At 39.9% G+C, this 24,458-nt stretch overlaps 2 protein-coding genes across 3 annotated transcripts; one reads left to right on the top strand and one right to left on the bottom strand.

The window, feature by feature from the left end:
* Positions 1-11,410: 11,410 nt before the first annotated feature.
* On the top strand, positions 11,411-20,303 carry LOC308408639 (uncharacterized protein). 2 transcript variants are annotated; one of them, XM_080901005.1, is made up of 15 exons: positions 11,411-11,479; positions 11,644-11,701; positions 12,692-12,795; positions 15,299-15,373; positions 15,763-15,979; positions 16,291-16,366; positions 16,571-16,657; positions 17,010-17,091; positions 17,171-17,268; positions 17,498-17,695; positions 18,014-18,267; positions 18,492-18,620; positions 18,685-18,822; positions 19,566-19,668; positions 19,938-20,303. In XM_080901005.1, the coding sequence occupies exons 2-15, from the start codon at positions 11,672-11,674 to the stop codon at positions 20,153-20,155; spliced, it is 1,809 nt and encodes a 602-aa protein (XP_080757131.1). In that variant the 5' UTR covers positions 11,411-11,479; positions 11,644-11,671; the 3' UTR covers positions 20,156-20,303. The 2 variants fall into 2 exon arrangements, with proteins under 2 accessions (XP_080757131.1, XP_080757132.1); XM_080901006.1 differs by lacking the exons at positions 11,411-11,479; positions 17,010-17,091; positions 17,171-17,268 and having other exon boundaries at positions 11,602-11,701.
* Positions 20,304-20,851: 548 nt separating this feature from the next.
* LOC308408576 (uncharacterized protein) lies at positions 20,852-23,495 on the bottom strand. The gene is made up of 6 exons (XM_080900903.1): positions 23,350-23,495; positions 23,100-23,145; positions 22,934-23,025; positions 22,040-22,150; positions 21,164-21,440; positions 20,852-21,089 (listed from the first exon to the last, which is right to left on the bottom strand). Exons 1-6 carry the CDS (start codon positions 23,475-23,477, stop codon positions 20,883-20,885), a joined length of 861 nt encoding a protein of 286 aa, XP_080757029.1. The 5' UTR covers positions 23,478-23,495; the 3' UTR covers positions 20,852-20,882.
* Positions 23,496-24,458: the final 963 nt, after the last annotated feature.

Genomic DNA, 24,458 nt, shown 5'->3' with positions numbered 1-24,458 from the left:
GGACTTGACAGGCTCAGAAAAGTCAAAAATGGTGAGATATCTTGCAGAGGGATGCAGCAGTCTCAAAATTGCAAAGCTTCTGAAGCGTGCTCATCGAACAATCAAGCGTTTCATTCAAAATAGTCAACAGGGTTGCAAGAAGCGTGTGGAAAAACCAAGGTGCAAAATAACTGCCCATGAACTGAGAAAAGTCAAGCGTGCAGCTGCCAAGATGCCACTTGCCACCAGTTTGGCCATATTTCACAGCTGCAACATCACTGGAGTGCCCAAAAGCACAAGGTGTGCAATACTCAGAGACATGGCCAAGGTAAGAAAGGCTGAAAGACGACCACCACTGAACAAGACACACAAGCTGAAACGTCAAGACTGGGCCAAGAAATATCTCAAGACTGGTTTTTCTAAGGTTTTATGGACTGATGGAATGAGAGAGAGTCTTGATGGGCCAGATGGATGGGCCCGTGGCTGGATTGGTAAAGGGCAGAGAGCTCCAGTCCGACTCAGACGCCAGCAAGGTGGAGGTGGAGTACTGGTTTGGGCTGGTATCATCAAAGATAAGCTTGTGGGGCCTTTTCGGGTTGAGGATGGAGTCAAGCTCAACTCCCAGTCCTTTTTTTTTTTTTTTTTTTTTTTTTTTTTTTTAAATGACATCAGAAACAGCAGTATGCGACATTACGTGATGGCAGAGCTTCAGTTCATCCTTTGTCATTTTTTTTTTTTTTTTTTTTTTTTTCAGGGGGAATGAATGAGAGAGAGAGGGGGAGAGAAAGAAAGAAAACCAAAGGGGAGAAGAGACGGTGAGAAGGGGGGGGAAGAGAGAGAAAAAAAAAAAAAAAAAAAAACTCCTGGGTCACCTGTATGGAGAAAAAAAACAAAAAAAAAAAAAACAAACAAACAAAAACAAACAGAGGAGACAGCAAACAACAAAGAGCAACATAATAATAGAGAAAACAAAGCACCATCACAATAAACTAGCTAGTCATAGATATCAGTATTTACTAAGTAATAAACGATATTGTGCAGCACGCAAGATAGACAGCGCACAGTGTGCTTTGAGGCAGCAGCCAAGAAAGCTTTAGTCCGCGTCTGTGAATACCCATGTGTGCATACCTGTGTGGATCAGCATGCTTGCATTCCAAAGGTTTCTCCATGTAATGATCTGCTAGGGAGTGTGGGGGGGCCACAGCCCCGTCCTCCAGGGTGTGAAGCGGGTATGGAGGAGATCAAAACTCCAGACATCCAGAGGCCCCCAGAACACAAGAGACCATGGAAGACCAACAGAGGGGCAGCCGCGCCACTGTCCCAGTAAGAGCTGAGGAGAGTCCCAGATGAGGGCTCGCCCAGCAGCCGCGGAGCAGAAGTCAGGGGGAGTTGCAGTGACGCGCCCGTGAGCTCCGCCGGCCCCCAGCTGCGCCTGAGTGACCGAGCCCTAGGCCAAGAGGCCGGGGGCACCCCACCTCCAAAGGGGCCCGAGCGAGCCCCAGGCCCCAGGCCCCGACAAGCGGCCGCCAAGGAGTGAGCCGGTGTGCAACTCCCAGTCCTACTGCCAGTTTCAGGAAGACACCTTCTTCAAGCAGTGGTACAGGAAGAAGTCTGCATCCTTCAAGAAAAACATGATTTTCATGCAGGACAATGCTCCATCACACGCGTCCAAGTACTCCACAGCGTGGCTGGCAAGAAAGGGTATAAAAGAAGAAAAACTAATGACATGGCCTCCTTGTTCACCTGATCTGAACCCCATTGAGAACCTGTGGTCCATCCTCAAATGTGAGATTTACAAGGAGGGAAAACAGTACACCTCTCTGAACAGTGTCTGGGAGGCTGTGGTTGCTGCTGCACGCAATGTTGATGGTGAACAGATCAAAACACTGACAGAATCCATGGATGGCAGGCTTTTGAGTGTCCTTGCAAAGAAAGGTGGCTATATTGGTCGCTGATTTGTTTTTGTTTTGTTTTTGAATGTCAGAAATGTATATTTGTGAATGTGGAGATGTTATATTGGTTTCACTGGTAAAAATAAATAATTGAAATGGGTATATATTTGTTTTTTGTTAAGTTGCCTAATAATTATGCACAGTAATAGTCACCTGCACACACAGATATCCCCCTAAAATAGCTAAAACTAAAAACAAACTAAAAACTACTTCTTAAAACATTCAGCTTTGATATTAATGAGTTTTTTGGGCTCATTGAGAACATGGTTGTTGTTCAATAATAAAATTATTCCTCAAAAATACAACTTGCCTAATAATTCTACACTCCCTGTAGTAAATGCACAGAGAAGTGTCCTGAGAGCTGACCATGTCGATCAGCTTGTATTCCTGCACAAAAATCTGGAAATTGAAAAATAAACACTGAGAAAACACTACACATGTAAAATCTCTGATATGAGAATGTTTGACATTTTGGTTGAGTCTCATAAGCACTTTTATTTAGATGAGTAAATTCCTTTTTTCAGGTTGTACTAAAAGTGTTCCATTGATGGACACTGCAGAGCTGTACTTTATTTTATTAAGACTTAATTGTAATAGCACTTTACATTTTTTGTTAATGTTTACTTGGATGGATTCTTCAAGCAATTTCATTTTTGATTTATATTTGTTTATGTTAAGGTCACATAAAAAGTACTTTGTTTTGATGCTCCATAGAGCTGTTTTTGGATAAGTATTTTACAATCATAGTACTTAGAAAGACTTCAGTGTTACATGTTTACTTTTTTCATGTTAAAAAATACTTGATATTTCAGTAAAGTAGTTTTTGTTTGTTTATTTGACATGACTTCTAATGAGGCAGATGTGAATTTCTCCATTCATTTTGAACTTAGAGAGTGTTTTTGTTTCAGATGTTTCATGTCAAGCATTAAACAGTTTGGACTGTTTACTGTGAGTTTTCCTAATTAAATTTAGTCCTACTAAACACAAATATCGTCTGGCTTTTAGTATTGCAATATATCGTATCGTCTACCCTGTATTATGATACATATTGTATCGCCAGATTCTTGCCAATACACACCCCTACAATCTCCCCTTCTGGAGTAACAGCGCAGTACCTCAAACTTCTGCCTACGTCATTTCCCGCAACTCCATCTCAAACAATATTGCAGGAATAATAAAGTCTCAGAGCCTTTTATACAGCCTCATTGGCTGGTTTGTCATCAGTGCAGCTGAAGGCAGAGCGCGCACACTGAGTCAGCATTAGTCGACATGAAGGACACTAACTTAAAAGCTTTGACGCCTGGATAATTGTATGGCTCTCCCTGATCAATCCGGTGCATTACTGCGACAGGAGAAGGGATGGCAGGTGGGGGAGGTCCCGATGGGATTACAAGGGCCATCTTATTAAGGGAGGGACATGAAACATGATCATATACATGCAAAACAAAGAGCGCTGCAAGAGGGAGAGTGGAAAGACATGATGCATCGCTGCAAGCCTACTGATACATGATCTGTGAATGTTTTTGATCAAATTCACACATTTGCTGCCCTGCATGTCCTCCACAGTGGCTCTTACTGTCCTCATATTGTGTATGAGTGTCATGGTCCTAGGTCATTTGACCCAGCGATCTGAGTTCTTTTTTGTATGTTGATGTCATTTTTGTAATTTGGTTTATGTTTAAGTTAATTTTTTTAGTCTTGAGTGTATTCTTTAATGCCTAGGTTGTTCTCTTTAGCTTCTTGGTTCTTAGGTCCCCCTGTGTCTTTGTCCTCTGCATCCCTCTCTGTGTTTGTGGCTTTATGTGGGTTTGCGTGTGTGTGTTTCATTCCATGTTCCCCCATCTATCATGTTCATCCCACATTTCCCCAGCCCTACATGTCCCTCTTGTGCTCTCTTGATTCTCTAGGTTCCTTGTTCTCTCTCGCCCTTGTGTTCCCATCTCGCTTTCCCTCGCACTTTTAGCAGTATCTCTGTTTTGTCTCCCTTACCTGTTCCTGTGTTCCATCCTGTCTCCCCAGTCCGTCATGTGTTTCATATCTCACTAAGTTCTTGTTTTATTTCGACAATCTCGCATTCTATGTTCAGTGTGTTTAGTTTTGCTTCCACTGTCTTGTCGTGTCTTTCTGTCATCCAGCAATAAAGCTGCATTTTTTAGTTTATTTTTGCCTCTGTGAACCTGCGGTTTGGTCCTCTCCTGCCTTCATCACACGGCTATTCACAACAATGAATGTATAGCCAAAGAAAACCCATTCACACATGTTGTTTTAAGTGATTTCCAATTTCCTTTACACTCCATGTGTCCTTCACCCTGCTGATCCTGACACTTTTGCTGCCCCACAGTGCTACAGTAGTGATTTCATTCATTTCCTGTTGGGGACCACTTGAATGGAGCTGAGCCCTCACTGATGTCATTAGTTCCTTCTGTGTGTTTTTTTTTTTCAGCTTTGACAAATGAAAATGTCTTTTTGTTGCTAAACCAGGGTCATTAAACTAATATTCATCCATTGTTAATGTTAGTGCTGTGTTCTGCCTTTCTGCCATACCAAAAATATTGAGTGTTACACAAGTAAATTTAAATTTGTTGTACTACTGAATGTTTCATCCAAAGAGAAAAAGAAATGATTGTTTTGTACAACTAAAATATTAATTTCATAGACTGGCGTCTGTCTCACCTTCCTTGTCCATCCTGTCACCATCCCATAATCCAACGACCCTGTTATATTTTGATGCAGTTCGGCTCAGTTTGACTGTGTTTCTATAGATCCAGTTCACAACAGAACTCGCCTTACAGTGTTGGAACAAGTTCAGCTTTCAGCTTCATCTTTGAGATTTTCCACGCCATCCAAAATGTTCATTCTCCAGAGCTTACAGGAATTAACTGTCAATTCGTTCCTACGAGACTCCCAGTTTGAATTTTACTTTGTCAACTTGATGTCTCCTCACTGTTTGCCTGCTGCTGATAAGCTCCATCAAGCTTCATAAATCAAACCGTCTTTTCTCTGTCTTGCACATTTTTCCATATTCCTTTCTTCTTTTAGCAAATGATTAGATGTCTTTTTCCCAGCCATGTCTGATCCATGCTGTCTTAAGGTTGCAATAGCCAAGCTCTGACAAGTTCTGCAGCAGGTCAATCACAGAGAGGGGAATTCATTTTGACTTGTCCTTCTCTGGGTTGTCACAGCACTGCAGCTTTGCTTCTTTGGGGACCAGAGGGCCTTTGTTTCGCTCACAGGCTTCTTTCCAGCAGCTTTGTGCCTTTGATATGATCCCATCAGTTTACTCACAGCCTTCAAAACACATTACAGCTCCTCTGCAAGGAAAAGGAAGTGATTGCTTAATACTTGTCGAACCGTGTTAGCTTAGAGTCAGAAGGCTTGCTGCTGCATATCCGTGACTTCTGGTGCAGAGGTAAAAATGGCACAAAGGGTCTTCAACCAGGCACAGCTGGGGGCCGGCGGAGCTCACGGGCGCGTCACTGCAACTCCCCCTGACTTCTGCTCCGCGGCTGCTGGGCGAGCCCTCATCTGGGACTCTCCTCAGCTCTTACTGGAACAGTGGCGCGGCTGCCCCTCTGTTGGTCTTCCATGGTCTCTTGTGTTCTGGGGGCCTCTGGATGTCTGGAGTTTTGATCTCCTCCATACCCGCTTCACACCCTGGAGGACGGGGCTGTGGCCCCCCCACACTCCCTAGCAGATCATTACATGGAGAAACCTTTGGAATGCAAGCATGCTGATCCACACAGGTATGCACACATGGGTATTCACAGACGCGGACTAAAGCTTTCTTGGCTGCTGCCTCAAAGCACACTGTGCGCTGTCTATCTTGCGTGCTGCACAATATCGTTTATTATTTAGTAAATATTGATATCTATGACTAGCTAGTTTATTGTGATGGTGCTTTGTTTTCTCTATTATTATGTTGCTCTTTGTTGTTTGCTGTCTCCTCTGTTTTTTTTTTTTGTTTTTTGTTTTTTTTTCTCCATACAGGTGACCCAGGAGTTCTTTTTTTTTTTCTCTCTCTTCCCCCCCCTTCTCACCGTCTCTTCTCCCCTTTGGTTTTCTTTCTTTCTCTCCCCCTCTTTCTCTCATTCATTCCCCCTGTCCTATTTATTAAAAAAAAAAAAAAAATGACAAAGGATGAACTGAAGCTCTGCCATCACGTAATGTCGCATACTGCTGTTTCTGATGTCATTTAGAAAAAAAAAAAAAAAAAAAAAACCATGTTAGTAAATAAACGTGTTAGTCTCAGCAATTCATTTCACAGAAATAAATAAGAAATTATGCCACTTATGTGTTGCTTGAATTCTGCATTTTTGTGTAAATTTGAGAATTTGAAGGTGAAGGGTAGTCGTGGCTCACACTGGAGATTTGCGGTGGAGTCTGTTCAGTGTGGACAGAGAGCCGTCGGCCATATTGTCCTGCACACCTGACTGCAAATCTGTAGAAGACTGTCTGTGTTTCCTGTGTGCTGACAGGGTGAGGAAATGGTTGTGTCGTGGTGTCGTCTTTTTGGGACACCTACTTTGCGACCTGTCTCTGACATCCTCTGTTATATTAAACTTGGTTTTCAATCTGGAGTTGCAAATGCAATCCACATTTGTAAGGGCAATGCATTTTCCTTTCAAATGTGTCACTTAAAAGGAAGACATTCCAATGGTATAAGTGGGTTTTTTTTGGTTTTTTTTACTAAGAAGCATTGTTACAACAAAGAAATAATTGACCAAACAAAAATGCTGTTACTTTTTGCATGAGTATTGTTACTCATAGTGTCGCACAACTGGGTTACAGTAGTAGTGAGTGTCCTTATAGATGCATGACACACTGGCATCAAATTGAACCCTTAGATGCACGAGTGACTGGACCAAGTGGGTCAAAAATGACCCGTGGTAAAATCAGCATGTTTTTGTGCCACCTTTATCATTTTGGTTAAGAATAATCATTTGTATTATATTTTGGTATATTTTGAAATATTGTGTTTTTAACTTTTTTAACATTTTTTTTAAACATTTTGAAAATGGGAAAAGAAAAAAAAAACATAACAGTAACAGGACAAAGTCAATACCAAATTTGTGTGTCACTGTTCAAATGATTCCTCTCTCTGGTCTTGCCGTGTCCTCTGACTGTATGGAGCTGTTTTTGGCTTTAATCCCTCCACACAGGTACATTTCCCACACAACTGCTGATTTTACGATCTTCATTACTTGGATCTGAAATCTTGTTGCCTTTGTTTGGCCCTGTCTGCTTTTTCCCTGTGGCCAAGTTGTGGCTTTTGTCACCCGACACTTTCCCATTGCTTCAGCGTTCAGGGTTTACAGCTGGAGGCCACCATCCAGTCAACTTCTCATATGAGATGTAGGAGTGATGCAAAAACTATAGAAATAAACTGGCTGTAGTTGGTAAGGACCATCTGCTAGCAGAAAGTCTGGCAAGTCTTATAAGGTTCATTAAAATGCTCTTTGCAGCTGTGATGAAAAAAACATGTTATTTCTCAATGGTGCATGCACATTAATCACACAGTGATTTTCTCTGCATGTATATAACAGGAATAACATATTAATGCTGTCACAAATTGTTATCCAGGGAGCTGTAGATTGTGTTCTATCAAACAATGATCAGGTTACTTGTATGGAGTTTAAACTACTGTTATATTGTTGTCAGTGCAGCTTTGCCCCCAAACAGTTCCATTGTCAGAGCTCCCAGAAGGAGATTTCCAGATATGCCACATTGTTATTGACAATGTCAAATATCTTTAAAATAATAAACTAAACATCTGAATTCTGCTCAGATCTGGTGTCTCTATTGATTTTTACAGGGGCACTATGCAGTATAGTGCACAGGTGAGATGCTGCTTTATTCCTTCGCTTTAATTTCCATTTACCTTTATTAGCATTAGCGTTTATAAAGAGACTAAGATCAACATTTTTGTTTACTTTCCTTCTGTTTATCTCTGACAGTGAAACACTTTTCCCTCCACACACTCACATAAACACACTCTATCTCCTGGGTCACACGACTGGTCCCTGGAGAGGTGTCTGTCATTGCCTGACATTGTGTTGTATTATTATTCAGCTCCACGTTCTGTTCGCATGACAAGATATTGTGGCCCTGATGAAACTGTGTTGTATCCACTGCGGCTCAATTTACGATCCTCTGCAGAAGCAATAGGGATGCTAGTCTGCAGGAGAGCCATCTGTTTTTATGGCGACAAGTTGTGGGAGCAGAGAGAGGTCTCAAAGAGTAGGAGAGAACAGAAACGCCACCATATGAATGCAGAAAATACAGCTTGCCTGCACAGGAATGAACAGCACACTAACGGCACAATTTGGAAGAAGATGGGAACGGATATTATCAGTGTGAATTTTAATTGCACAGTGTATATTTATTATGCTGATGAAGGGTAAAGTGCAATAGTGTTTCATGCAGTACTGCATATTATCATATTCCCTGGCTAATATCTGCTGCAAACAGTGCACTCACACTTGGAGCCGCCAAAGTTTAGATAATTTAATGAATTTTTAATAAAATTTTAACGTATTATTTTTCTTTGGGTGGCAGTAAGGAGTTTGGGAGATGGCATCACGCTGCACCATTTGCTTCTCTTTGCATTTGGTGTTTCAGACACTCTGTCCATGTGCGTAGCTTCAGCAAGTTTCCCAAACTTATGAATACATGTTACTTAAGGTTGAGGCTTACGCATTTACATAATTACATAGGTTTCCCAGAAGAACTAAAATGGAATCATGGCCTTGGAATAATGACAAAACCTGGGAAAACAGGTCTGTTGGCGGGTGTGGTGGCTCTTAGCACTGGTGCATCACAAGCTCTCCCAATTCACAGACACTTTGACCTTCTCATCTTACCATAACAGTTTTGTTTGTCAAGTCTTTCAGGCTGTTTGCCAGTTTTTCCGTTCGTCTGACACTGCACAAGCAGAATGTTGATGATCACCTAACATATCCCAGAAACCACAGCAAACTGTAGCTTCTATGATGTTCTGCAACACCTATAATGTTTTGCTAATTCGTGTGTACCTGGAGGTCCCAGCAGGAGCAGGGTTGTCATTTTGGGATTGGCATACTAACCAATGTTTAACCTCCTAAGACCTGAACTCTTCCACAGCATGTATTTTTAATTTTTCTTTGATATTTGGGCATATTGGGGCCTGATGAATGTAAAAACAAAGAATTACCAGATTATTTTTTTTTACCCAATTTTTGTTTCTAAGAAAAATGAGAGCCACATATGAGGATATTCGTTTAAAATTTCGATAGAACAGTAGCAGTATAATGTCCTCGTAAGTGGATATATTTGGGTCTAAATAACCAAAAATGTGATGTCCACATATGTGGACGCCATGTCCTAGGAGGTTAATGTCACTCTGCACAGATATAATATGACTCCATAGATTTCTTTATCAATGTTTTTGTAAAAACCTTGCTGCGTCAGCTTAGGTCACTGCTGTCCAAGTATAAAATACCAGGGCCATCAGTGGGTACTGCGTCAAGCAATCAGTCACTGCTAACACCGCCGTATTTGTCAGTGAGCAGGGTTACTGTTGTTCGGGACATCTTTAAAGCATAAAAATGCATAAAAAGATTTTTCTCTGCACTGCATCAGCAACTGTCTCGTGGTGGTGATATATTCACCACTTATTTATTATTTTTATGTTTCTTTACGTACCTCATCACAAATCTTCCAATTTTATTTGTGACCTTGAACATAATTTTTCATCAGTCTGCTCGTCTGGTTAAAAGGGAAGAAAAAGTTCACATTTAGAGGTTTGAGGGGTGATTGAGGCATAAGTTGTATCAAACCAATATATATCATTTGTTTGATTTTTATTTAAAGCTGTTACCTGGTTACTGTAAGTGTCACAGATTGGGCCTCATGGCTATAATGGGAAGTGAGATGCAGAAAAATGCTAATTAAAATTAAAATTAAAATAAAAGAAACAAGGAAATAACTTAAACAAACCAGTACAGTGTGTTAATGAGTGCTTGGATGAAAAAAAATGGTGTATCCAGTTTATTTAGTGTAAAAACTCAAACCAAAAAGTAACCAAAGTCCAAGAAAGGTATAGAAACTGAGCTCTGAGGCCTTTCATTGAGCACTGGCACAGTGTGCTGCCACCATCACTGAACAACAGGACAAAAGGAAATCCAGCTGTTGGGTTGTGACATGAGACACTAAAAACTACTTTGTTAGGTTTGGGTGAGAATACAAGTAAGTAGCTTTTAGTGGCTAAAACTAACAATCAACAACTCAAAGAACTGAAAGTGAAAAGCAAGGGAGAAAAAATAAACAAAGTGCAGAACACAAAGGTCCCAACAGGAGGCAAAGCCAGGTCTCCTGGTGGTTAACCCTGCAAAGTGTGTTACTGTTTGTCTCTCCCCTTGAATGTCCATAGGAGGACTTTGCATATCTGTTAAACATAGCCGTAATCTGTCAGCAGCCAACATATTCCCAGCTAGAGTGTTACAGAACACCTTACCTGACACAGGAGGCACCTGACACAACGCAGTACAAAGCATCAGCATGACAAATTGTCCATGGTAGAAATCCATCTGTGTTCCTGATGCTGACCAAGTTATAGCAGTAATGTAGATTTTCCAAGTTTTCCACTAAGTTCGTCATCTCTGAAGTAGCAGTTTTAAAAAGGTATGATGTGGCCCGAAACGACAGTGCTGTTGCTGGAAACAAACAACACTTTAGGACTGAACTACTGAGCTAAGGACATAAGTCTTTTCCTTTTTTTGGACCATTTCTTAAATCTAACAAATTGGACAAACTGGAATACTTTAATTAACAAGTGGCATGACCATCTGTGCTCAACAAATCAATGCCTCGTCTAAATGCCCAGGATTGCCGTTGAACACCACTGAACACCAATGAGTGAGGATTATACTCATTGAGTTCCTAGCTAAAGAATTACAGAATAAAAGCAGTTTAGTAAAAATACTACTTACAGTCCTGAACAAACATTAGGCCTTTATGACAGTCGCTCAGATCTTTTTTTACGGAGTCCACCAAAAATTAAAGATCTAAGACCACTAACTGCAAAATTTGAACATTACGAACACAAAGAACTGGTGAAAAAACAGGGGAAGGAAGTGAAGGGAACGCACCTTGTATGGAAGAAATATAGTATCATCAGAATTCAAGTATTTTTAGACATTGAATTTATGACACTGAATTTTTATCCTCCAAATTTCCCTGCAAAAATATTCACCTGCAAAAATTCACCTGCAAAAATTCACCTGCAAAAAATTCACCTGCAAAAATTCACCTGCAAAAAATTCACCTGCAAAAATTCACCTGCCAAAAATTCACCTGCAAAAATTCACCTGAAAAAAATTCACCTGAAAAAAATTCACCTGCAAAAATTCACCTGCAAAAATTCAACTGCAAAAGTGATGAACTTTAATGACCCAAGCCAGAGCAATCAGCACCAGATCGAGTCGAGTGGCTCTCGGCCAATTAAATTACGCTGTTTGATCACATGACACCGTTAGCCAGCAGTTTGTCTCCTAAAAGAGAGCTGTTTAGAGGTGAGTGATTAAGTTTTTCTCCTAAATAGAGATCATTACAGAACGCCTAGTCCTACTTAAAATCCCATTTATTATTTTTTTATTTTTTTTATCATCTACTCGAACTAAGGAAAATGTTTGACTAACTCAAAGACAATTTCCACGCCTCCCATGCCTGTCTGCAGAAGCAGTTTTGAATTTAGGAGCGCCAAGATGGCAGCGGCAAACCCTGGCGGCTCTCCGGTGAGTATATATATTTTTTTATCTTCAAGTTTGTCTTTTGAAACCTTAATTTTATTTAAATCCGTTGCTCACGTATAAAGTACACAGACGGGGTCTTTGCTCAACTCGTCTGAGGCGTGTCTCACTAAGCGCTACATGCTAGCATCCTGCTAACCGAGCTACCCTTTACATGCTGTGCTTTAGAAAATAGGATACTCGTTAAAAAAATACTCCGCAGATATTGATAGATAGACGAACACTGCAAATATAATGTTGGAAACGAGAACGGCCTTTGGTGAAGGGGTAAAATACACCATGAATAAAGCCATAGAGTGAATGGCTGCCATGGTTGCAGAACAGCCTGATTTAATGACAAGAATGGGGAAGAGTGAGGTGAAGTGAACCAAAGCCACAAAACACGGTCAGACAAGGCGGCAAAAGGGCAGTGATCTGTCCGTCAGTATGAAGTTGGTGTGTGCTTTGGTGAACAAAAACTCCAGACCGGTAGCAGGAAGATGGGAGACTCGTGTTTCACTGGAATAGTGGTGAATTAAAACATCCTTTGTTGGGGACATTTCGGTGTAAATGCATCCATACAGGCAAGACAGAGGCAGACCAGACAGTGAAGAAAACAAGGCAAACATTAGAAATATTAAAACGGAAATATAGGATTAATATAACATACAATTTGGGAAAATGTAAGGAACGCAATGTAAATGATATTGTAAAGTCATTAAAACAGCATACTCTGATTAAAAGAAACATGTAATTGGGTAGGATAATAATAATTATAATAATAATAAACATGTACAAGATGGGTATGTATACTTGTACCCAGAATTTAACAACTATAAAGTTGTAGCATGCCAGACCATCTTGATTGAATGTAACTTCGCTCCACACAAGTTTTTTGTTAGACATATTCATATTGTTATCTAATAAATGATACATTCTTAGATTTTATCGAACATTAATTTATAAATTGTTTCTGTCTTTATGTGTTCGTTTCAGATTATGCAGGATGAAATTATTCGGTCAGCAAGACACTTGCTGCAGTTGCTTACATCATCCAACCAAACTCCTGCTGTTGCTGCTGCGATGAATCAGAATACAAGGTACTTTAGCAAGACTTATGAGTCAATCCTACATTCAACTAAATTGAGATAAAAAAAAAAAACACCCAGCACGCCCCTGCGGGCGGTTTATCCTTCAAGCTCGGGTCCTCTACCAGAGGCCTGGGAGCTTGAGGGTCCTGCGCAGTATCTTAGCTGTTCCCAGGACTGCGCTCTTCTGGACAGAGATCTCCGATGTTATTCCCGGGATCTGCTGGAGCCACTCGCCTAGCTTGGGAGTCACCGCACCTAGTGCTCCGATTACCACGGGGACCACCGTTACCTTCACCCTCCACATCCTCTCGAGCTCTTCTCTGAGCCCTTGGTATTTCTCCAGCTTCTCGTGTTCCTTCTTCCTGATATTGCTGTCATTCGGAACCGCTACATCGATCACTACGGCCATCTTCTTCTGTTTGTCTACCACCACTATGTCCGGTTGGTTAGCCACCACCATTTTGTCCGTCTGTATCTGGAAGTCCCACAGGATCTTAGCTCGGTCATTCTCCACCACCCTTGGGGGCATCTCCCATTTTGACCTTGGGACTTCCAGGTTATACTCGGCACAGATGTTCCTGTACACTATGCCGGCCACTTGGTTATGGCGTTCCATGTATGCCTTGCCTGCTAGCATCTTGCACCCTGCTGTTATGTGCTGGATTGTCTCTGGGGCATCTTTACACAGCCTGCACCTGGGGTCTTGCCTGGTGTGATAGACCCCAGCCTCTATGGATCTTGTGCTCAGAGCTTGTTCTTGTGCTGCCATGATTAGTGCCTCTGTGCTGTCTTTCAGTCCAGCTTTGTCCAGCCACTGGTAGGATTTCTGGATATCAGCCACCTCCTCTATCTGCCGGTGGTACATACCGTGCAGGGGCCTGTCCTTCCATGATGGTTCCTCGTCTCCCTCCTCTTTCTTGGGTTTCTGCTGCCTGAGGTATTCACTGAGCACTCGGTCAGTTGGGGCCATCTTCCTAATGTATTCTTGGATGTTCGTTGTCTCATCCTGGACTGTGGTGCTGACACTCACCAGTCCCCGGCCCCCTTCCTTCCGCTTAGCGTACAGCCTCAGGGTGCTGGATTTGGGGTGAAACCCTCCATGCATGGTAAGGAGCTTTCTTGTCTTTATGTCAGTGGCTTCTATCTCCTCCTTTGGCCAGCCTATTACCCCAGCAGGGTACCTGATCACGGGCAGGGCGTACGTGTTGATGGCCCGGATCTTGTTCTTACCATTCAGCTGACTCCTCAGGACTTGCCTGACCCTCTGCAGGTACTTGGTGGTTGCAGCTTTTCTAGCGGCCTCTTCATGGTTCCCATTCGCCTGTGGGATCCCCAAGTACTTGTAACTGTCCTCTATGTCTGCAATGTTGCCTTCTGGTAGTTCAATCCCCTCAGTTCTGACTACCTTCCCTCTCTTTGTTACCATCCGACTACACTTCTCCAGTCCGAACGACATTCCAATGTCATTGCTGTATAGCCTGGTAGTGTGGATCAGTGAATCGATGTCTCGTTCACTCTTGGCATACAGCTTGATGTCATCCATGTACAGGAGGTGGCTGACAACTGCTCCGTTCTGTAGTCGGTATCCGTAGCCAGTCTTGTTAATGATCTCACTGAGGGGGTTCAGGCCTATGCAGAACAGCAGTGGGGACAGAGCATCTCCTTGGTAGATCCCGCACTTGATGGTGACTTGTGCTATGGGCTTGGAGTTGGCCTCTAGTGTTGTACGCCACATCCCCATTGAGTTCCTGATGAAGGCTCTTAGGGTCCCATTGATCTTGTACAATTCTAGGCATTCCAGTATCCAGCTGTGGGGCATTGAGTCATAGGCCTTCTTGTAATCAATCCAGGCAGTGCACAGGTTGGTCAGTCTGGTCTTGCAGTCTCGGCTGATTGTTCTGTCTACCAGTAGCTGGTGTTTTGCGCCTCTGGTATTCTTGCCAATTCCTTTCTGTGTCCCGCTCATGTATTGACCCATGTGCCTGTTCATCTTAGCCGATATGATGCCTGACAGGAGCTTCCATGTAGTACTGAGGCAGGTTATTGGTCGGTAGTTGGAGGGGACCGGTCCCTTCTTGGGGTCCTTGGGGATCAGGACCGTCCGGCCTTCAGTTAGCCATTCCGGGTGTCTCTCGTTAACTAGCAGCTGGTTCATTTGTGCTGCCAGACGCTCGTGGAGTGCAGTCAGCTTCTTCAGCCAGTAGGCGTGAACCATGTCGGGCCCTGGTGCTGTCCAACTCTTCATACTGGAGACCCTTTCTTGGATATCTGCCACTGTGATGGTTACTGGACCCTGTTCCCTTGCCACTGAGAGTACACCTTTGCATATATATATATATATATATATATATATATATATATATATATATATATATATATATACACACATATATATATACATATATATATATGTGTGTGTGTGTGTATATATATGTGTATATATATATATATACATATATATATATATATACACACACACACACACATGAGAATATGATTTTATTTCTTGCAGAGAACAGAGTCAAGGTGGCCAGGGTACCAGCTTGGTCAACCCTGAAAGACCATCCCTTCAGCAAGAAATGACCAGGTGAAAAAGTCATAAACTAAACACTCAGCATGAGCATGGAATTTAGGATGGAACTTTATATCTTACCTGCTCTACACTCAGGGCTTGAATTACAACAACAGTCAATCACATAAAAATATACTTTTGGTAGTTCTGAGTCTGTCACGGATCTGGCTCGTTTCGACCCAGTATTTTGAGTTCTGATGTTTTGGTTTATTTTTGAATGTTTGTGTTTTTCGGGTGCTGCTATTATTATTATTATTATTATTATTATTATTATTATTATTTTTATATTTCCGTGTTTCTGTGTATACTGCAGTGTTAGTGCTGTGTTGAATTTGTATAAACAAACTAAAAAAGCATTTCATAATAGTCGCTTTTAAATAATTTTGTTAAAATGTTTGGGACAGGTCTTTTCCTGGTATTTTCTCAAGAGGAAAGGGGAAAAGGCAATTCCCTGCTACATCTCTGGTGCCTGCTAAGAAGCCTAAACCTCTTGAAGTGGTATTTTATTTGCTCCCAAAACAAATGGAGAAGACCCCAACAGAACATGAAAAATATATCCACACACAGGCAGGGATGGGTCAAAGAACAGCACATCTTGATGAGAGCACAACACATGAAGAGGTATAAACTTATTCTTTTTATTCACTGATCAAAACTGAGAAGTTTTCGCTTAATAAAAGTGTTATTGAAGGTGACCATCACTGCAAGTCACAGGTGGCATTTACAAAAAATAATATTATTATTGGATATTCATCATTAATCATGAAAATGTAACTGTAAATTTTGGATTGAAAAAGATTTTTTTATTATATCCAGTTTGCACTGTAAATGCATGGTTCTTTTACCGTTTCTTAGTATATACAGGGGTATAATTAATGTTAAATGTGTAATTTATTTGGACTCAGAGATTGTATTTGTATTATTGCTTTCAGTTAAGGGACGCCCTGAATGATTTGTTTCCCAAACTGAAGGAGGTAACAGGTGGCTGGCTGCTGTTCAAACCTGGGGGTGTGTATGAATTCTGCACTGTGTAATTAAACTAGAAACTGATCCTGCTGTTTAATAAGTACTTTTAAGACAAGTTCCTTTTCACCGCATGTTGTGAATTCCTAATTCTGAGTAGTTTTGAAGATACTTTTCTTTTTCACTTTTCTTGAGGCATTGGATATATTTCATGATCAGAATAATCTGCTGCAATTTGCTTTTATACAGGTGGTTGGGGAAGCCGAAAACTCTCTCTGGTTCCTCCAGCTGATATTGGCTATACAGGGACAATCCTAAAGGCTGCCAGTCGTGGGGGTAAAAATGTATATATTGCTCCTATTCAAGAGGAACTTAGCAATGACCCTGTACCACTAAGCGATGAGTCCTTCAGATGCATGCCAAAAGCAAAATGCCAGAAGTGTGGCATAGGTGTTCCACTGCAACTTCTGTCAGAACACCTAAAATCCTGTCCTCCTTTGGAAACTCCTAGTGAAAGTACTGTGGTGAATTTAGATGGTGAGGAACCTACAGAAAAGGAATGTAGGTTTTTTTGACAATTTCATACTAACATATTACCCAAAAACATAAAGTGTTAAGAGCTAGCTAGAAGGAAAAATTAAATGTTAAAAAAATTAAACTTTGTCCTTTAAAATTTATTGCACAACAGCACCATTGCAGCAGTGTCCTGTCTGCACAGATATGTTTCACTCTGACCTCATTGAGCTGCATGCCTCTTCATGTGGAGAAAGGTATTTAGCAACAAAAATTGCAATTTTTATTGTCATTGGATTTAAGCCTTGAATGAAATTTAACAACATATTTTGATAGTAGCTCACGAAATGAAAAGGGGCATGAAGATACAATAATTGAGGAAGGGCTAGCAGATATGCCAGGACCATCTGGAACTACTTGTGAAGTCAGGGATGGTAGGTCAATCATTTAGTCACAGGTTATGTAAGGAAGGTGTTGATTAGTAACAATCAACAGCTAATGTGAACAATTCCCGGAAATCAAACCATTCGTTTGTATCCATTCAATAGCCTCATATTCAAACTACTTTAGACAATCCTTCAAAGGATAAAACAATCTTTTTGTAATAGTATCTAGATAGAACTTGATATACAGACTATATCCAATTATATATATATCTTTTAGGCTGGTTAACTGTTTTGGACTCTTCAAAGGCCATATATGAATGTGCAAAGAATGCTTTGGACATGCATGAAATGGAGAGCCCATTACGTCTCACAATGGACATCAGACAAAGTGTAGCTGATCAGGACATGGCCCTCATCTCATTCTACAAGAGACCCAATGTTGAATGGGCACGTCCCTTGGAGTGCAGGCTTGAGGGTAAATTTTCTGAAAATGATACATAAATATATCTTGAAATAATTATTTGTATTCATTATTTTATTTTGGTGATCTAACAGGGGATACAGCTATCGGACAAGGAGTAATACGTTTTTTCTTATCAACATGCATGGAGAAGCTGATGTCTGGTTTTTGCATCAATTTTAGTTAGTTTGTTTTGGTTGACCGTACCTATGTTTGATGATCATTATATTGTATAACTTTTCACAAGTTAATTGTCTCTTTATTTTGTGAAAACCTCTGTATTGTGTGTAAGTAATCTTCTTTTTTTTTCCTTTCTTTTCATTTATCTCATAGCAAACTCTAATGTTACTCCACTTTTTGAGGGAGAGCCAGGCCATTACATACCATCAGCAGCTCACTTTCTTGTGGAGAGTGATATGTTCCTTATGGCAGGGAGGATGGTAGGGCACTCCTTTCTTCATGGAGGCCCATGCCTATCTGGACTTAGCCCAGCCGTTGTGCATGTCCTACTTGGTGGTAGTCCTGAAACTGCCACCGTTACACCCGAGGACTGTCCAGATCTAGACCTGAGAGGGACAATTCAGCTTGTAGGTTTTTATGTTTAAATGAGGGAACGTTTATACATTGCCCCGTATGAGTTATAAACATGTCTAACCTAGACTAATCCTTTAAAATTGTTCTAGATCAAAAACTCTGCCATTGAGACATGGTCTGAGACTTTAAACTTGTCTTTTTAAAAAAATTTTATGTATGAGGAATTAGGAATTTATAGTTCTTGTTTCTGTCTGAATTACTGTCTTATGGGTTACAGCTTGAAGGGCAATCCAAGCTGTCGGATGAAGAGAGAAAACGTGTTCAGGATCTGGCATATGCATGGGACCTCCCCCCCTTGACAGAGAACAACAGGAGATGGCTGTTTGAGAAATTATTACTCCATTCTGTGAGTGAATTGAAAAGTAAGTAAAATATTTCTGTGTTACTGTTTAGTTAACGTTTTTCCTTAGGTCATTGGAAGAGTGACGAGGTCGATAAAACAGCTGAGAAGGGGACTTAAAGAAACCCATATGTGGACCCTGCTGACCCAGCGACCTGACACGGTGCCCTTACTCTTTCCACAAGAGTTGGCTGCTGTGAATCCTGAGGTAAATTTTGTGTTCCTAAATACTGTATTCATTAATAACATTTTACTGTGCGTTGTAGAAAATGTAGTCCAAAGCAAACTATGAAGACTTGAGTCATTCTACAAAGTGAAAAAATTGCAATTTTAATTTGGCATTTACCAAGAATTATGTATCAAATAATAAGCTTACCATAACAAAGCTGTATTCATTTTTACAAATAAAATGCACAAATACTAAAAATGAACATATTCTTGTGGACCATACATCTTTACAGCAGTTTTTCTTTAGTCCTGTAAAAATAAAACTGCTCGAAAAGCATGATTTACATATAGAAAACGATTTTGTAGATTTGAAAAAGACATAATGACTAAAATACATTAGTAATTATTTGGTAATACACATTTTCTAATTATATATTTAGCCATTACTGTTGTTTGAATTAAAAAAAAAAATTTTAATTTCTATTTTCATTTTTTGTTTGAGACAGTTTCTTCTTTTAAGATACAGTCAAAACTATGTAGAGGTTTGGGGATCCAAGTGAACACAAAAAGCACAAAACATGGATTATTATAGAAATTTATTCAAGAAATCAAGTCATGGACCATAAGGCTAAGTGGGTGATAGTGAGCTAAGAACAGGTGTGACTAATTAGATAAAATATGGCTATAGGGAAGGGAACTCCCCAAAACAAGAAGAGACAAAATCCATGGAAATCTGAAAAATGTGCAGCAGTATTTTTAAGGGTATACTTTGTTCTGTTACAGGTCCTTCTTCAGCGGATCGTGTGGCCAGAAGATGAAGATGATGACTGTCCTCTTCAAAATAAATGCCGAATCACAGGCTACATGAGGCATTTTATTCTAAATGGTAGGTTTGCCATTTTGCAGGAGGGGAATACTACGGAGCCCCGCAGGGGACATGGGAGAAAAAAAAATTAAGACGGACTTTTGCGAGATCTCGCAATACTTTTGCTTGATCCCGAGTTTGTTTTTGCGAGATCTCGCAAAAGTCCGTCTTAATTTTTTTTTTCTCCCGTGTCCCCTGCGGGGCTCCGTAGAATACCAATATTATTGTAATGTTAAAAATATATTGGTTGGATTTTTTTCAAGGTTGTTAAACCTCTTTTTTCTTCACAGCAACACCAAGTGAGCTGACAAATGTCCTAAAATTCTGGACTGGATGGGAGATTGTGCCAAAAAGTCTCACAGTGGAGCTAGTGGATGGCAGACATCCAACTGCTGCCACCTGCTATGAGACCTTGCGCATTCCATACCACTACAAGGACTATTTAACTTTTAAGGAAGACCTCATTGCCTGCTCTGAAACCTGCCACTCAGGGTTTGGACTCATTTGAGTCATTCCCATAATGCAAGGTAGTGGTGTACAAGTCTCTGTTTAAGATTTGGAATATAAATGTTCACATCTACTGGGCCTCTCTGATGCCATTTACTCTGTGCAGGCAACATTGGTTCTTGGTTCAGTTCTCGGTTGAAAATGCCTTTAAGTAGTTTTTAAAACTGTTAATGTCTTGAAGTTTACCTTGTCAATGACATCTTGCATGCATCTTGATCAAAATAAAAGGACAAGATTGACTTACATTGCTGTTTTAATTTTGAAACATTCCAACCATCAGCCTTCAGTCAAATATTGCTTTACAACATAACATTCAAACTGACAAGCAGTTTCTATTTAGTTTTCTGAGTGAATCAATATTTTTAAGTTCCCTCTCTCCTAATTCTTCAGTGTTTACATTACGAAGCTTTACTAAAAATTGTTACTTATAGCGAAGTTTATAGCTTGAAACAGTTGGTGAACCCTGTGTAATCTCAGATTTCAGCACAATTTGAAGATCAGATCCCATTTCATGACCAAAGTCACAATAATCAGAACTGCTTATACACAATTATGTTAATGAAAAAAATCCTTGAAAATTCTTTGAGTTGGTTTAGTTTAAGCAGACTGATTGTCCAGATGTCCGTGATGAAGATCCGATTACATTTCATGACCAAATTGTGCAGAAATTAATGAAATTCAACAAGATACACAAACTTTTTCCTGCAACTGTATGTAGCTTTCCTATTCTAAATGAATTGCTGACAAAACTGAACAGCCATAATGTACATGTCCGCACCAAAGGACTGGGATGCCGCTCTTGGATTAACAACGCCCTGTAAAGTTGTCATTTGTTCTTCTGTCAATGGACAGTCAGTGTTCGGAACAACAATGCTTGAATGGTTATGGCAAGATAGGCCACTGTCCTCCCAGTCAATGTCTGGAATCTGGAAGCCCTGCAACGAACAAGCAAAATTAGGAAAGAATAATTGTATATAGGAATCAGAGTACTAAAAATGTGCACCTTTACCTGTGTGTTTTCTGGAACAGGAACAGGGTGATATCTGTGACCCAACTCCCACAGCTGGTTGGGACTCATGTTGTTTTCTGTTCGCAGTGGATGGTTGTCCCATCCACTGCAAAATGTATTCAAATCATCCTCCAGTCGAGGAAGAAAGACGTAATGGCAGCAAAAGAGGTGTGCAACATTTGAAATGTCAAGAAGGCCCTCTTCCTCAAGGTTGTGAAGAACATCGTAGTAAATGCATGTAACGGCCACCCAGAGGTCTCTCCACAGTCGCTCTATTCTGAAATAATATATAAAAAATATTTAATTAGGTATGGCTTTTCTTGGTGTGTATGACAAATTCCCTGCTTGTTTCTAACCCTACATGAAATGTGTGCATGACAACAGTAATAATACATTATCAGGGCATGTAGGAAGGACCCAGGCATATCACTTAAAAGGTGCCAAAAGGGTTGTAATGATCAGTGGCAACATGAGATGACAACCAGACCATTAACACAGAATGAACATTCATGGAAGGAAGGAACAGACTGGAAAAGGTGCGTGAATAACTAAAAAATAGGGCACATTCCTGAAGGCTCTTTGGGGTTTGTAGGACCTGTCCAATATGTTCTTCCTTGAGGGGTAAGTAATGGAAATTGAAAGAAAAAACAACAAAAACTGCCAAAAAAAAAAAAAAAAAAAAAAGAACACCTGATAGATATCAGAAAGTATATCATGCTGGATAGGGCACTGTTCTCTAAAGACATTTTACTGTAAAACTTTCATAAAACTATACCCTTTAAATGTATGTATTTTTAAATAATGGAAATAAAGATGCAACACCTTCCATCTTATGTCAGAAACATTTGAGGTGGACAGTATTTTATGAGAACAAACCTTTGATTGTGCACACTCTTTCCTGAAATGAAACTGCCTCTTCCTGTGCCACGAACAGTAAACATCAGCCGTGCAACCTCCACATTTTCCCCTCCGTGGTCGCCACGAACCCTGAAAACAAAGAATCGTACCCCAAAACATTCGAAGCTTTAAACAAACTTAGATCTGATAATAAAGAACAGTATATGCCTTAAGCAAAGTTTGAAAAACAAATTGTAAAAGAATCCTTAAAATCTTTCATTGCTACTGCTCTTGAATGCATCAGAAAAATTGTCTCATGAATGCACTTTCCAGCATGTGTCAGTATGAAGTTTAATTTAACACAGCTGTTAAAACATTTTTCAGGATTTCACAGGTTAGTAGTAATTACTTAGATTTATTGTATTTGTTGGAAATTACGCAAGTGCCATCTTGTATCATTATGATCTGTGTAAGGAGACAATTTTTAGAATATTTTTGCAAAAATATTTACATCAAATTAAACAAATAAGTAGTCTATGGCATTTAAAAGTGGTTACCTACAACTCTGAAATGATAATACTAATTCTTATTGATGATGATATTGAATTTGAAATCATGGTGTAACACTGAACCCGACATCATAAAATGATTACCCTTGTAATGTCAGGGAGTTACAGCCAAGGAGGCAAAATATTACTATCTCACCCCTTGTATCCAATTACATAACAGCAGTGTTTGGTAAAGGTGTTGAATTAATTTTTTTTTATTCTTAAATATCCCCAAGTCACCATAACGATCATTTGAAATTAGAGATATATATATTGAGGCAAGTTAGAATCATCTTAAACAACTTTTAATGAAATATCCAAATGTAGTCTTACAAAAGGTATGTAAGAAAATACCTAACCCATAATAAAATGCATCACTTATTACCTGAGAGGAAAACCAAACTTCTCGATTGATTTTTGGAAGAATGCCAGTGTTGTTGATGCCAGATTGTTGGAAGCAGCACCGAGATACATAATCTTTATAGGAAAAAGAACAATGGGAAACTTCCATGTAAATATTACATTTGATTTACTTACTAAACTAAACTTACCTTACGAGAAAAGCCATCAATACCTCCAAAGATCACAATGTTATAGCTGAATGGGGAAAACAAAATGTTTTTTTTATCAGTTTTTGAATTATCACTTTGAAGTGTTTAAATGTAAGCAATGCAAGATGTAATTTATGTATGTCCAGATGCAAATATAGTAACGAGTAAGATAACAAAATACAGTTCTGAACATTTGCAGATGAAAAAATTCTCAGGAATATCTTTCACTTCAAAAGATCAAATAATTTACCGTATCAGTTTGTGATTTGTGTCAATATGCATTAGAGACTGTGGTCCTGGGACGGAATAAGCACGTCGAGCAATGCATCCCAAGGAAAACATCCTTGACACAACACCAGCTGTGTCAACACGGTGCATAGAACTTCTAACCCTTTGGTACTGTCCTCTGGCCTGAAGAAGTGCTTTCACCATCCGGTATCCAGCGTGAGGCTGCCTGGATTTTATGTCTGTAATGCATTGGTCCAACTCTTCATCTGACAGGCTGCTATAGAGTGCTTTGACTGAAAGATTGAACTCATTCATGCGTCGGAATACTGTGCTTCTTGACATTCCCAAAATTTTAGCAATGGCTGGGATGGACAAGTTCAGTTCCAGAAGACTGTTAAGATGATGGAGGGAAAGAGCCATTCTTAGTCGCCCAGTAGGTCCCCACTCAAACTGAATGACAGCACTATGTAGATTCATTTTATCCTTTTCTCTGTTTATCAGAGTATGTAAACTACATAATGCATCTAAGAGGACAGGGCAAACCTGAACTTGACCAGACAAAGCTTGTAGAAAAACTAGTTCCTGGGTGCAAATGAAATCTAAAAAGTCCAGATCCAGGGGAAAGGTGTTCAAGACAATGTTCTAAACGTGAACGCAGTCTCAGAAGAATATGATGTAGGAGAAGATCCTAAAGGAGAGGAAAAAGTAGAATTATTTTTGTAATTTTTAAATCACCAACAAAAAGTGAGTTAAAAACACAAGGTTAGTTACGTTAACTGAATATTCTTAGGCTATAAGATTCCAATGTTTATTTTATCATATTTCCTTATGGTTCTTTGAAAAAAGTATATTTTTTAATTCATGCCATTTGTTGCAGTATTTTGATTTTCTGGTTAGGATTTTATTTATTATTTTCTTACATCTTTTGTTTTAATAGCACAGTAAAAATTGAGCTCGCAAGAGAAAAAGCTTTATTTTCTATTTTATCTGTTTTATTTAAATGTTTTTGAGAACAAAGCCAAACCAAAACTTAATGAAGAAAGCTGGAAATGATTATTGAGTTCAGTGTTCCCAACGAATACTCTGAATGGATGAAAAAAAAAACGAAAACAGATTGCCTGGAAGCGTGTT

This window comes from Rhamphochromis sp. 'chilingali', assembly GCF_963969265.1.
Source record: "Rhamphochromis sp. 'chilingali' genome assembly, chromosome: 13".
NCBI classification, from domain to species: Eukaryota; Metazoa; Chordata; class Actinopteri; order Cichliformes; family Cichlidae; genus Rhamphochromis; species Rhamphochromis sp. 'chilingali'.
The sequence above is the reverse complement of the archived record's forward strand: the minus strand, read 5'-3'. Positions and strand labels throughout refer to the sequence as shown.